The sequence below is a fragment of the Bombina bombina genome, chromosome 5 (assembly GCF_027579735.1).
Source record: "Bombina bombina isolate aBomBom1 chromosome 5, aBomBom1.pri, whole genome shotgun sequence".
In the NCBI taxonomy this organism is placed as follows: Eukaryota; Metazoa; Chordata; class Amphibia; order Anura; family Bombinatoridae; genus Bombina; species Bombina bombina.
In genome coordinates, this window is record NC_069503.1 from 262,185,529 (window position 1) to 262,201,072 (window position 15,544).

Below are 15,544 nucleotides of genomic sequence, written 5' to 3' on the forward strand. Positions count from 1 at the left end.
TGGACTATAATCTCAACAGATGCAAGTCTTACCGGTTGGGGAGCTGTGTGGGGGTATCTGACGGCACAAGGGGTTTGGGAATCTCAGGAGGTGAGTTTTCCGATCAATATTTTGGAACTCAACAATTTTCAGAGCTCTTCAGTCTTGGCCTCTTCTGAAGAGAGAGTTGTTCATTTGTTTTCAGATAGACAATGTCACAACTGTGGCATACATCAATCATCAAAGTCCTCTGGCTATGAAAGAAGTATCTCGAATTTTGGTTTGGGCGGAATCCAGCTCCTGTCTAATCTCTGCGGTTCATATCCCAGGTATGGACAATTGGAAAGCGGATTATCTCAGTCGCCAAACGTTGCATCCGGGCGAATGGTCTCTTCACCCAGAGGTATTTCTTCAGATTGTTCAAATGAGGGAACTTCCAGAAATAGATCTGATGGCTTCTCATCTAAACAAGAAACTTCCCAGGTATCTGTCCAGATCCCCGGATCCTCAGGCGGAGGCAGTGGATGCATTATCACTTCCTTGGAAGTATCATCCTGCCTATATCTTTCCGCCTCTAGTTCTTCTTCCAAGAGTAATCTCCAAGATTCTGAAGGAATGCTCGTTTGTTCTGCTGGTAGCTCCGGCATGGCCTCACAGGTTTTGGTATGCGGATCTTGTCCGGATGGCCTCTTGCCAACCTTGGACTCTTCCGTTAAGACCAGACCTTCTGTCTCAAGGTCCTTTTTTCCATCAGGATCTGAAATCCTTAAATTTAAAGGTATGGAGATTGAACGCTTGATTCTTGGTCAAAGAGGTTTCTCTGACTCTGTGATTAATACTATGTTACAGGCTCGTAAATCTGTATCCAGAGAGATATATTATAGAGTCTGGAAGACTTATATTTCTTGGTGTCTTTCTCATCATTTTTCTTGGCATTCTTTTAGAATACCGAGAATATTACAGTTTCTTCAGGATGGTTTAGATAAGGGTTTGTCCGCAAGTTCCTTGAAAGGACAAATCTCTGCTCTTTCTGTTCTTTTTCACAGAAAGATTGCTATTCTTCTTGATATTCATTGTTTTGTACAAGCTTTGGTTCGTATAAAGCCTGTCATTAAGTCAATTTTCTCCTCCTTGGAGTTTGAATTTGGTTCTGGGGGCTCTTCAAGCTCCTCCATTTGAACCTATGCATTCATTGGACATTAAATTACTTTCTTGGAAAGTTTTGTTCCTTTTGGCCATCTCTTCTGCCAGAAGAGTTTCTGAATTATCTGCTCTTTCTTGTGAGTCTCCTTTTCTGATTTTTCATCAGGATAAGGCGGTGTTGCGAACTTCTTTTGAATTTTTACCTAAGTTGTGAATTCCAACAACATTAGTAGAGACATTGTGGTTCCTTCATTATGTCCTAATCCTAAGAATTCTAAGGAGAAATCGTTGCATTCTTTGGATGTTGTTAGAGCTTTGAAATATTATGTTGAAGCTACTAAGTCTTTCCGAAAGACTTCTAGTTTATTTGTTATCTTTTCCGGTTCTAGAAAGGCCAGAAAACTTCTGCCATTTCTTTGGCATCTTGGTTGAAATCTTTAATTCATTTTGCCTATGTTGAGTCGGGTAAAACTCCGCCTCAGAGGATTACAGCTCATTCTACTAGGTCAGTTTCTACTTCCTGGGCGTTTAGGAATGAAGCTTCGGTTGATCAGATTTGCAAAGCGGCGACTTGGTCCTCTTTGCATACTTTTTCCAAATTCTACCATTTTGATGTATTTTCTTCTTCTGAAGCAGTTTTTTGGTAGAAAAGTACTTCAGGCAGCGGTTTCAGTTTGAATATTCTGCTTATGTTTTTCATTAAACTTTATTTTGGGTGTGGATTATTTTCAGCAGGAATTGGCTGTCTTTATTTTATCCCTCCCTCTCTAGTGACTCTTGTGTGGAAAGATCCACATCTTGGGTAGTCATTATCCCATACTTCACTAGCTCATGGACTCTTGCTAATTACATGAAAGAAAACATAATTTATGTAAGAACTTACCTGATAAATTCATTTCTTTCATATTAGCAAGAGTCCATGAGGCCCGCCCTTTTTTGTGGTGGTTATGATTTTTTTGTATAAAGCACAATTATTCCAATTCCTTATTTTATATGCTTTCGCACTTTTTTCTTATCACCCCACTTCTTGGCTATTCGTTAAACTGAATTGTGGGTGTGGTGAGGGGTGCATTTATAGGCATTTTAAGGTTTGGGAAACTTTGCCCCTCCTGGTAGGAATGTATATCCCATACGTCACTAGCTCATGGACTCTTGCTAATATGAAAGAAATGAATTTATCAGGTAAGTTCTTACATAAATTATGTTTTTATATGAAGTGAGAAATATTGTTTTGTAAGTAAAATGTTAGCTTTTTTGCCACAGAGGCCCTTGAAAAGCCTCATAGTGTATGTCTATCTTAAAGGGACATTAAACCCACATTTTTTCTTTCATGATTTAGAAAAAGCATGTCATTTTAAACAACTTTCTAATTTACTTCTATTATCTAATTTGCTTCATTCTCTTGATATACTTTGCTGAAAAGCATATCTAGATAGGCTCAGTAGCTGCTGATTGGTTGTTGTACATAGATGCCTTGTGATTGGCTCACCCATGTGCATTGCTATTTCTTCAACAAAGGATATCTAAAGATTGACGCAAATAAGATAATAGAAGTAAATTAGAATGTTGTTTAAAATTGTATTCTCTACTTGAATCATGAAATAAAATGTTGGGGTTTAGTGTCCCTTTAACTCATTTGCATTGGCCATGCAGTCATTGTTCGGCATGCTGCAGGGATGAAAATCTACATAAAACTACAGTTTGCACTGAGGTCCTACATAAGATAATGTGGGCGTTGATGGGGTTTTAATTAAAATATAAAGCAAACAATTGTGTTGTGGTAGTTCTTGGAAAGTGCTATATTTTATTTGGCCTTTAATGTCTATTCACTATGTTATGTACACTATTCATGTGTGTGTTACTTATAGGAGGATAGTTTTGTTAAATAAAAATAATACACATTTTCTATAATATATGGAAAAAATTGTATCCTCCATATTGTTGTGCCAATACAAATGAAAATGTTAACAACATGATGGAAAACATTTACAATTCATTTTGAACCCCATCAGCAGAAGGACATTATATGCAAATATCGCACAACATAATTACTTCCCAAGAGCAGAATGTGAATTAGCTTTAACAAGATAGATGCATGAAAGAGCTAATACATAACTTTGCTACTCATTGGTCTGACTGATTTGGAGACATGAGCACATTAAGTGACCTTACTTATTTTTTGTTTTATAGGGATGAAGGTGGGCGATGAAGTATCTGTGTACTCTGATATTGAAGGGAAATGCCTTCGAGGTGCCAAATATTTTTCAGAATCAAAGGTTTTTATAGGAAATGGAATTTCAGAACTAAATCGAAATGAAATATTCTCTTCAAGCAATCCAATAAAGTAAGTGCAAAATAAAAATGTCAAAGTACAACATAAACTTTATCAGTTTGCATATTTCATTGTTTCAAGTTTGCTAAATACTGTTAGACTTAGATGGACATGGAATGAAAATAGCATCATTGTCTTTAAAGGGACAAGAAACCCATGTTTTTTCTTCGTTCCTCATTCAGATACATCATTCAATTTGAAACAACTTTACAATTTACTTCTATCATCAAATTTGTCTCATTCTCTTGGTATCCTTTGTTTAAGGAGCAGTAATGCACCACAGTGAGCTAGCTTAACACAGATGAGCCAATGACGAGGCATATATGTGCAGCCTAATAGTGCATTGCTGCTCTTGAGCCTACCTATATATGCTTTTTATCAAAGGATACCATGTGAACTAAGCAAATAAAATAATACTAATACATTGGATGTCTGAAGAAGCACATGTGCACATGCGCGAAATGTGTCAGATACTAGGGAAAGTTCTGCTTAATTGTATGTTCCACACCTATTAAAACATCGGTTTATACTGGAAGCAAGGACTCACTTTCTTTCATTTAATTAGCAAGAGTCCATGAGCTAGTGACGTATGGGATATACATTCCTACCAGGAGGGGCAAAGTTTCCCAAACCTCAAAATGCCTATAAATACACCCCTCACCACACCCACAAATCAGTTTTACAAACTTTGCCTCCTATGGAGGTGGTGAAGTAAGTTTGTGCTAGATTCTACGTTGATATGCGCTCCGCAGCAGGTTGGAGCCCGGTTTTCCTCTCGGCGTGCAGTGAATGTCAGAGGGATGTGAGGAGAGTATTGCCTATTTGAATTCAATGATCTCCTTCTACGGGGTCTATTTCATAGGTTCTCTGTTATCGGTCGTAGAGATTCATCTCTTACCTCCCTTTTCAGATCGACGATATACTCTTATATATACCATTACCTCTACTGATTCTCGTTTCAGTACTGGTTTGGCTTTCTACTACATGTAGATGAGTGTCCTGGGGTAAGTAAGTCTTATTTTCTGTGACACTCTAAGCTATGGTTGGGCACTTTTATATAAAGTTCTAAATATATGTATTCAAACATTTATTTGCCTTGACTCAGGATGTTCAACGTTCCTTATTTCAGACAGTCAGTTTCATATTTGGGATAATGCATATGAATAAATCAATTTCTCCAACATAGGTGTGTCCGGTCCACAGCGTCATCCTTACTTGTGGGATATTCTCTTCCCCAACAGGAAATGGCAAAGAGCCCAGCAAAGCTGGTCACATGATCCCTCCTAGGCTCCGCCTTCCCCAGTCATTCTCTTTGCCGTTGCACAGGCAACATCTCCACGGAGATGGCTTAGAGTTTTTTGGTGTTTAAATGTAGTTTTATTCTTCAATCAAGAGTTTGTTATTTTAAAATAGTGCTGGTATGTACTATTTACTCTGAAACTGAAAAGAGATGAAGATTTCTGTTTGTAAGAGGAAGATGATTTTAGCAACCGTTACTAAAATCGATGGCTGTTTCCACACAGGACTGTTGAGATGAAGTAACTTCAGTTGGGGGAAACAGTGGGCAGACTTTGCTGCTTGAGGTATGAAACATTTCTAACAAGACTTGGTAATGCTGGAAGCTGTCATTTTCCCTATGGGATCCGTTAAGCCATTTTCTTAGTTTTAAATATAAGAATAAAGGGCTTCACAAGGGCTTTAAAGACTGGTAGACATTTTTCTGGGCTAAAACTATTACTTTATAAGCATATTTAATGGTTTATAACTTTGAAGAGTTATTTTAATCTTGGGAATTGTGTTAAAAAAACGGCAGGCACTGTATTGGACACCTTTTTCACTGGGGGCCTTTTCTGGTCATAGGCAGAGCCTCATTTTCACGCCACTAACGCGCAGTTGTTTTTGAGAAGCAAGGCATGCAGATGCATGTGTGAGGAGCTCAGATCCACTGAAAAAGCTTATTGAAGGCGTCATTTGGTATCGTATTCCCCTCTGGGCTTGGTTGGGTCTCAGCAAAGCAGATACCAGGGACTGTATAGGGGTTAAATGTTAACTGTATAAGAGTTAAAGCTTTCAAATTTGGTGTGCAATACTTTTAAGGCTTTAAGACACTGTGGTGAAATTTTGGTGAATTTTGAACAATTCCTTCATACTTTTTCACATATTCAGTAATAAAGTGTGTTCAGTTTAAAATTTAAAGTGACAGTAACAGTTTTATTTTAAAACGTTTTTTGTGCTTTGTTATCAAGTGTATGCCTATTAACATGTCTGCACCATCAGATAGACGATGTTCTGTATGTTCGCAGCCAAGGTTCCTCTCCATTTAAATATATGTGATGAATGTGACAAACAAAGTAGGGACAATGATGCCACTGATAATAATGTTGCCCAAAATGATTCCTTAAGTGAGGGGAGTAAGCATGGTACTGCATCATCTCCTTCTATGTCTACACCAGTCTTGCCCACTCAGGAGGTCCCTAGTTCATCTAGTGCGCCAATCCTCCTTACTATGCAACAATTAACGGCTGTAATGGAAAATTCTATTAAAAACATTTTAGCCAAAATGCCCACTTATCAGCGAAAGCGCGACTGCTCTGTTTTAGATACTGAAGAGCATGAGGACGCTGATGATAATGGTTCTGACATGCCCTTACACCAGTCTGAAGGGGCCAGGGAGGTTTTGTCTGAGGGAGAAATTTCAGATTCAGGAAAAATTTCTCAACAAGCTGAACCTGACGTTATTACTTTCAAATTTAAATTGGAACATCTCCGCGCTCTGCTTAAGGAGGTGTTATCTACTCTGGATTATTGTGACAATTTGGTCATTCCAGAGAAATTATGTAAGATGGACAAGTTCCTAGAGGTCCCGGTGCCCCCCGAAGCTTTTCCTATACCCAAGCGGGTGGCGGACATTGTAAATAAAGAATGGGAAAGGCCCGGCATACCTTTTGTCCCTCCCCCTATATTTAAGAAATTATTTCCTATGGTCGACCCCAGGAAGGACTTAGGGCAGACAGTCCCCAAGGTCGAGGGGGCGGTTTCTACTCTAAACAAACGCACTACTATCCCTATAGAAGATAGTTGTGCTTTCAAAGATCCTATGGATAAAAAATTAGAGGGTTTGCTTAAAAAGATGTTTGTTCAGCAAGGTTACCTTCTACAACCAATTTCATGCATTGTTCCTGTCACTACAGCAGCGTGTTTCTGGTTCGAAGAACTAGAAAAGTCGCTCAATAAAGAATCTTCTTATGAGGAGGTTATGGACAGAGTTCAAGCACTTAAATTGGCTAACTCTTTTACCTTAGACGCCACTTTGCAATTAGCTAGATTAGCGGCGAAAAATTCAGGTTTTGCTATTGTGGCGCGCAGAGCGCTTTGGCTAAAGTCTTGGTCAGCGGATGTGTCCTCCAAGAACAAATTGCTTAACATCCCTTTCAAGGGGAAAACGCTGTTTGGCCCTGACTTGAAAGAGATTATTTCAGACATCACTGGGGGAAAGGGCCACGCCCTTCCTCAGGATAGGCTAAAAATAAACCAAATTTTCGTCCCTTTCGCAGAAACGGACCAGCCTCAAATTCTACATCCTCTAAGCAAGAGGGTAATTCTTCTCAAACCAAGCCAGCCTGGAGACCGATGCAAGGCTGGAACAAAGGTAAGCAGGCCAAGAAGCCTGCTACCGCTACTAAGACAGCATGAGATGTTGGCCCCCGATCCGGGACCGGATCTGGTGGGGGGCAGACTCTCTCTCTTCGCTCAGGCTTGGGCAAGAGATGTTCAGGATCCTTGGGCACTAGAAATAGTTTCTCAAGGTTATCTCCTGGAATTCAAGGAACTACCCCCAAGGGGAAGGTTCCACAGGTCTCAATTGTCTTCAGACCAAATAAAAAGACAGGCATTCTTACATTGTGTAGAAGACCTGTTAAAAATGGGAGTGATTCATCCTGTTCCATTAGGAGAACAAGGGATGGGGTTTTACTCCAATCTGTTCATAGTTCCCAAAAAAGAGGGAACATTCAGGCCAATTTTGGATCTCAAGATCCTAAACAAATTTCTCAGGGTTCCATCGTTCAAAATGGAAACCATTCGGACAATTCTTCCTACCATCCAGGAAGGTCAATTCATGACCACGGTTGATTTAAAGGATGCGTATCTACATATTCCTATCCACAAGGAACATCATCGGTTCCTAAGGTTCACCTTTCTGGACAAGCATTACCAGTTTGTGGCACTTCCATTCGGATTAGCCACTGCTCCAAGAATTTTCACAAAGGTACTAGGGTCCCTTCTAGCTGTGCTAAGGCCAAGGGGCATTGCAGTAGTACCTTACTTGGACGACATACTGATTCAAGCGTCGTCTCTGCCACAAGCAAAGGCTCATACGGACATTGTCCTAGCCTTTCTCAGATCTCACGGGTGGAAAGTGAACGTAGAAAAAAGTTCTCTATTCCCGTCAACAAGAGTTCCCTTCTTGGGAACAATAATAGACTCCTTAGAAATGAAGATTTTTCTGACAGAGGCCAGAAAATCAAAACTTCTAAGCTCTTGTCAAGTACTTCATTCTGTTCTTCTTCCTTCCATAGCGCAGTGCATGGAAGTAATAGGTTTGATGGTTGCGGCAATGGACATAGTTCCTTTTGCGCAAATTCATCTAAGACCATTACAACTGTGCATGCTCAGACAGTGGAATGGGGATTATACAGACTTGTCTCCGACGATCCAAGTAGATCAGAGGACCAGAGATTCACTACGTTGGTGGCTGACCCTGGACAACCTGTCACAGGGAATGAGCTTCCGCAGACCAGAGTGGGTCATTGTCACGACCGACGCCAGTCTGGTGGGCTGGGGCGCGGTCTGGGAACCCCTGAAAGCTCAGGGTCTATGGTCTCGGGAAGAATCTCTTCTCCCGATAAACATTCTGGAACTGAGAGCGATATTCAATGCTCTCAAGGCTTGGCCTCAACTAGCAAAGGCCAAATTCATAAGGTTTCAATCAGACAACATGACGACTGTTGCATATATCAACCATCAGGGGGGAACAAGGAGTTCCCTGGCGATGGAAGAAGTGACCAAAATAATTCAATGGGCGGAGATTCACTCCTGCCACTTGTCTGCAATCCACATCCCAGGAGTGGAAAATTGGGAAGCGGATTTTCTGAGTCGTCAGACATTTCATCCGGGGGAGTGGGAACTCCATCCGGAAATCTTTGCCCAAATAACTCAATTATGGGGCATTCCAGACATGGATCTGATGGCGTCTCGTCAGAACTTCAAGGTTCCTTGCTACAGGTCCAGATCCAGGGATCCCAAGGCGACTCTAGTAGATGCACTAGTAGCGTCCTGGACCTTCAACCTAGCTTATGTATTCCCACCGTTTCCTCTCATTCCCAGGCTGGTAGCCAGGATCAATCAGGAGAGGGCTTCGGTGATCTTGATAGCTCCTGCGTGGCCACGCAGAACTTGGTATGCAGACCTGGTGAATATGTCATCGGCTCCACCATGGAAGCTACCTTTGATACGGGACCTTCTTGTTCAAGGTCCGTTCGAACATCCGAATCTGGCCTCACTCCAACTGACTGCTTGGAGATTGAACGCTTGATTTTATCTAAGCGTGGGTTCTCAGATTCTGTCATTGATACTCTTATTCAGGCTAGAAAGCCTGTAACTAGAAAAATTTACCATAATATATGGAAAAAATATATCTGTTGGTGCGAATCTAAAGGATTCCCATGGAACAAGATAAAAATTCCTAAGATTCTATCCTTTCTACAAGAGGGTTTGGAGAAAGGATTATCTGCAAGTTCTTTGAAGGGACAGATTTCTGCTTTATCTGTTTTACTTCACAAAAAGCTGGCGGCTGTGCCAGATGTTCAAGCCTTTGTTCAGGCTCTGGTTAGAATCAAGCCTGTTTACAAACCTTTGACTCCTCCTTGGAGTCTCAATTTAGTTCTTTCAGTTCTTCAAGGGGTTCCGTTTGAACCCTTACATTCCGTAGATATTAAGTTATTATCTTGGAAAGTTTTGTTTTTGGTTGCAATTTCTTCTGCTAGAAGAGTTTCAGAGTTATCTGCTCTGCAGTGTTCTCCTCCTTATCTGGTGTTCCATGCAGATAAGGTGGTTTTGCGTACTAAACCTGGTTTTCTTCCGAAAGTTGTTTCTAACAAAAATATTAACCAGGGGATAGTTGTGCCTTCTTTGTGTCCGAATCCAGTTTCAAAGAAGGAACGTTTGTTGCACAATTTGGATGTAGTTCGTGCTCTAAAATTCTATTTAGAGGCTACAAAGGATTTCAGACAAACATCTTCCTTGTTTGTTGTTTATTCTGGTAAAAGGAGAGGTCAAAAAGCAACTTCTACCTCTCTCTCTTTTTGGCTTAAAAGCATCATCCGATTGGCTTATGAGACTGCCGGACGGCAGCCTCCTGAAAGAATCACAGCTCACTCCACTAGGGCTGTGGCTTCCACATGGGCCTTCAAGAACGAGGCTTCTGTTGATCAGATATGTAAGGCAGCGACTTGGTCTTCACTGCACACTTTTACCAAATTTTACAAATTTGATACTTTTGCTTCTTCGGAGGCTATTTTTGGGAGAAAGGTTTTGCAAGCCGTGGTGCCTTCCATCTAGGTGACCTGATTTGCTCCCTCCCATCATCCGTGTCCTAAAGCTTTGGTATTGGTTCCCACAAGTAAGGATGACGCCGTGGACCGGACACACCTATGTTGGAGAAAACAGAATTTATGCTTACCTGATAAATTACTTTCTCCAACGGTGTGTCCGGTCCACGGCCCGCCCTGGTTTTTTTAATCAGGTCTGATGAATTATTTTCTCTAACTACAGTCACCACGGTATCATATGGTTTCTCCTATGCATATTTCCTCCTTTACGTCGGTCGAATGACTGGGGAAGGCGGAGCCTAGGAGGGATCATGTGACCAGCTTTGCTGGGCTCTTTGCCATTTCCTGTTGGGGAAGAGAATATCCCACAAGTAAGGATGACGCCGTGGACCGGACACACCGTTGGAGAAAGTAATTTATCAGGTAAGCATAAATTCTGTTTTTTTTCTTACCTTAAAATATGACTTTTTTTCCCTGTGGGCTGTTAGGCTCGCGGGGGCTGAAAATGCTCATTTTATTGCGTCATTTTTGGTGCTGACTTTTTTGGCGCAAATTTTTTTTTTTTATGTTTCCGGCGTCATACGTGTCGCCGGAAGTTGTGTCATTTTTGACGTTTTTTGCGCCAAAAGCGTCAGCGTTCCGGATATGGCGTCATTTTTGGCGCCAAAAGCATTTAGGCGCCAAATAATGTGGGCGTCTTTTTTGGCGCTAAAAAATATGGGCGTCACTATTGTCTCCACATTATTTAAGTCTCATTATTTATTGCTTCTGGTTGCTAGAAGCTTGTTCGCTGGCATTTTTACCCCATTCCTGAAACTGTAATTTAAGGAATTTGATCAATTTTGCTTTATATGTTGTTTTTTCTATTACATATTGCAAGATGTCCCAGATTGACACTGAGTCAGAAGATACTTCTGGAAAAACGCTGCCTGGTGCTGGATCTACCAAAGTTAAGTGTATCTGCTGTAAACTTGTGGTATCTATTCCTCCAGCTGTTGTTTGTAATGAATGTCATGACAAACTTGTTAACGCAGATAATATTTCCTTTAGTAATGTTACATTACCTGTTGCTGTTCCATCAACATCTAATACTCAGAGTGTTCCTGTTAACATAAGAGATTTTGTTTCTAAATCCATTAAGAAGGCTATGTCTGTTATTCCTCCTTCTAGTAAACGTAAAAGGTCTTTTAAAACTTCTCATTTTTCAGATGAATTTTTAAATGAACATCATCATTCTGATTCTGATAATGGTTCCTCTGGTTCAGAGGATTCTGTCTCAGAGGTTGATGCTGATAAATCTTCATATTTATTCAAAATGGAATTTATTCGTTCTTTACTTAAAGAAGTCTTAATTGCATTAGAAATAGAGGATTCTGGTCCTCTTGATACTAAATCTAAGCGTTTAAATAAGGTTCTTAAATCTCCTGTAGTTATTCCAGAAGTTTTTCCTGTCCCTGATGCTATTTCTGAAGTAATCTCCAGGGAATGGAATAATTTGGGTAATTCATTTACTCCTTCTAAACGTTTTAAGCAATTATATCCTGTGCCATCTGACAGATTAGAATTTTGGGACAAAATCCCTAAAGTTGATGGGGCTGTCTCTACTCTTGCTAAACGTACTACTATTCCTACGGCAGATAGTACTTCCTTTAAGGATCCTTTAGATAGGAAGATTGAATCCTTTCTAAGAAAAGCTTACTTATGTTCAGGTAATCTTCTTAGACCTGCTATATCTTTAGCGGATGTTGCTGCAGCTTCAACTTTTTGGATAGAAGCTTTAGCGCAACAAGTAACAGATCATAATTCTCATAGCATTGTTAATCTTCTTCAACATGCTAATAATTTTATTTGTGATGCCATCTTTGATATCATTAGGGTTGATGTCAGGTATATGTCTCTAGCTATTTTAGCTAGAAGAGCTTTATGGCTTAAAACTTGGAATGCTGATATGTCTTCTAAGTCAACTTTGCTTTCCCTTTCTTTCCAGGGTAATAAATTATTTGGTTCTCAGTTGGATTCTATTATCTCAACTGTTACTGGAGGGAAAGGAACTTTTTTACCACAGGATAAAAAATCTAAAGGTAAATTTAGATCTAATAATCGTTTTCGTTCCTTTCGTCACAATAAGGAACAAAAGCCTGATCCTTCACCCACAGGAGCGGTATCAGTTTGGAAACCATCTCCAGTCTGGAATAAATCCAAGCCTTTTAGAAAACCAAAGCCAGCTCCCAAGTCCACATGAAGGTGCGGCCCTCATTCCAGCCCAGCTGGTAGGGGGCAGATTACGATTTTTCAAAGAAATTTGGATCAATTCAATTCACAATCTTTGGATTCAATACATTGTTTCAGAAGGGTACAGAATTGGCTTCAAGATAAGGCCTCCTGCAAAGAGATTTTTTCTTTCCCGTGTCCCAGTAAATCCAGCGAAGGCTCAAGCATTTCTGAAATGTGTTTCAGATCTAGAGTTGGCTGGAATAATTATGCCAGTTCCAGTTCTGGAACAGGGGCTGGGGTTTTATTCAAATCTCTTCATTGTACCAAAGAAGGAGAATTCCTTCAGACCAGTTCTGGATCTAAAAATATTGAATCGTTATGTAAGGATACCAACATTCAAAATGGTAACTATAAGGACTATCCTGCCTTTTGTTCAGCAAGGGCATTATATGTCCACAATAGATTTACAGGATGCATATCTGCATATTCCAATTCATCCAGATCACTATCAGTTTCTGAGATTCTCTTTCCTAGACAAGCATTACCAGTTTGTGGCTCTGCCGTTTGGCCTAGCAACAGCTCCAAGAATTTTTACAAAGGTTCTCGTGCCCTTCTGTCTGTAATCAGAGAACAGGGTATTGTGGTATTTCCTTATTTGGACGATATCTTGGTACTTGCTCAGTCTTCACATTTAGCAGAATCTCATACGAATCGACTTGTGTTGTTTCTTCAAGATCATGGTTGGAGGATCAATTTACCGAAAAGTTCATTGATTCCTCAGACAAGGGTAACCTTTTTAGGTTTCCAGATAGATTCAGCGTCCATGACTCTGTCTCTGACAGACAAGAGACGTCTAAAATTGATCTCAGCTTGTCGAAACCTTCAATCACAATCATTCCCTTCGGTAGCCTTATGCATGGAAATTCTAGGTCTTATGACTGCTGCATCGGACGCGATCCCCTTTGCTCGTTTTCACATGCGACCTCTTTAGCTCTGTATGATGAACCAGTGGTGCAGGGATTACACAAAGATATCTCAAGTAATATCTTTAAAACCGATTGTACGACACTCTCTGACGTGGTGGACAGATCACCATCGTTTAGTTCAGGGGGCTTCTTTTGTTCTTCCGACCTGGACTGTAATTTCAACAGATGCAAGTCTGACAGGTTGGGGAGCTGTTTGGGGGTCTCTGACAGCATAAGGGGTTTGGGAATCTCAGGAGGTGAGATTACCAATCAATATTTTGGAACTCCGTGCAATTTTCAGAGCTCTTCAGTCATGGCCTCTTCTAAAGAGAGAATCGTTCATTTGTTTTCAGACAGACAATGTCACAACTGTGGCATACATCAATCATCAAGGAGGGACTCACAGTCCTCTGGCTATGAAAGAAGTATCTCAGATACTGGTATGGGCGGAATCCAGCTCCTATCTAGTTTCTGCGGTTCATATCCCAGGTATAGACAATTGGGAAGCGGATTATCTCAGTCGCCAAACGTTACATCCGGGCGAATGGTCTCTTCACCCAGAGGTATTTCTTCAGATTGTTAAAATGTGGGGACTTCCAGAAATAGATCTGATGGCTTCTCATCTAAACAAGAAACTTCCCAGGTATCTGTCCAGATCCAGGGATCCTCAAGCGGAACCAGTGGATGCATTGTCACTTCCTTGGAAGTATCATCCTGCCTATATCTTTCCGCCTCTAGTTCTTCTTCCAAGAGTAATCTCCAAGATTCTGAAGGAATGCTCGTTTGTTCTGCTTGTGGCTCCAGCATAGCCTCACAGGTTTTTTTGGTATGCAGATCTTGTCCGGATGGCCTCTTGCCAACCGTGGACTCTTCCGTTAAGACCAGACCTTCTGTCGCAAGGTCCTTTTTTCCATCAGGATCTCAAATCCTTAAATTTAAAGGTATGGAGATTGAACGCTTGATTCTTAGTCAAAGAGGTTTCTCTGACTCTGTAATTAAGGCTCGTAAATCTGTATCTAGGAAGATATATTATAGAGTCTGGAAGACTTACATTTCTTGGTGTCTTTCTCATCATTTTTCCTGGCATTCTTTTAGAATTCCGAGAATTTTACAGTTTCTTCAGGATGGTTTGGATAAAGGTTTGTCTGCAAGTTCCTTGAAAGGACAAATCTCTGCTCTTTCTGTTCTTTTTCACAGAAAGATTGCTAATCTTCCTGATATTCTTTGTTTTGTACAAGCTTTGGTTCGTATAAAACCTGTCATTAAGTCAATTTCTCCTCCTTGGAGTTTGAATTTGGTTCTGGGGGCTCTTCAAGCTCCTCCGTTTGAACCTATGCATTCATTGGACATTAAATTACTTTCTTGGAAAGTTTTGTTTCTTTTGTCCATCTCTTCTGCTAGAAGAGTTTCTGAATTATCTGCTCTTTCTTGTGAGTCTCCTTTTCTGATTTTTCATCAGGATAAGGCGGTGTTGCGAACTTCTTTTAAATTTTTACCTAAGGTTGTGAATTCTAACAACATTAGTAGAGAAATTGTGGTTCCTTCATTATGTCCTAATCCTAAGAATTCTAAGGAGAGATCATTGCATTCTTTGGATGTAGTTAGAGCTTTGAAATATTATGTTGAAGCTACTAAGAATTTCTTAAAGACTTCTAGTCTATTTGTTATCTTTTCCGGTTCTAGGAAAGGTCAGAAGGCCTCTGCCATTTCTTTGGCATCTTGGTTGAAATCTTTAATTCATCTTGCTTATGTCGAGTCGGGTAAAACTCCACCTCAAAGGATTACAGCTCATTATACTAGGTCAGTTTCTACTTCCTGGGCGTTTAAGAATGAAGCTTCGGTTGATCAGATTTGCAAAGCAGCAACTTGGTCTTCTTTGCATACTTTTACTCAATTCTACCATTTTGATGTGTTTTCTTCTTCTGAAGCAGTTTTTGGTAGAAAAGTACTTCAGGCAGCTGTTTCAGTTTGATTCTTCTGCTTATAATTTCAGTTTTTTTTCATTATAAGATTTAAACTTTATTTTGGGTGTGGATTATTTTCAGCGGAATTGGCTGTCTTTATTTTATCCCTCCCTCTCTAGTGACTCTTGCGTGGAAGATCCACATCTTGGGTAGTCATTATCCCATACGTCACTAGCTCATGGACTCTTGCTAATTACATGAAAGAAAACATAATTTATGTAAGAACTTACCTGATAAATTCATTTCTTTCATATTGGCAAGAGTCCATGAGGCCCACCCTTTTTTGTGGAGGTTATGATTTTTTTTGTATAAAGCACAATTATTCCAATTCCTTATTTT

General features: G+C 40.2%; 1 protein-coding gene across 4 annotated transcripts in view; it reads left to right on the forward strand.

The window, feature by feature from the left end:
• NSUN6 (NOP2/Sun RNA methyltransferase 6) overlaps window positions 1-15,544 on the forward strand; it is a 391,580-nt gene that overhangs the window by 189,163 nt on the left and 186,873 nt on the right. For all 4 annotated transcript variants that reach the window (XM_053713964.1, XM_053713965.1, XM_053713966.1 and 1 more), the window contains one exon: window positions 3,313-3,466. In XM_053713964.1, coding sequence (XP_053569939.1) covers window positions 3,313-3,466 — 154 coding nt within the window. The remainder of the gene's footprint in view (window positions 1-3,312; window positions 3,467-15,544) is intronic.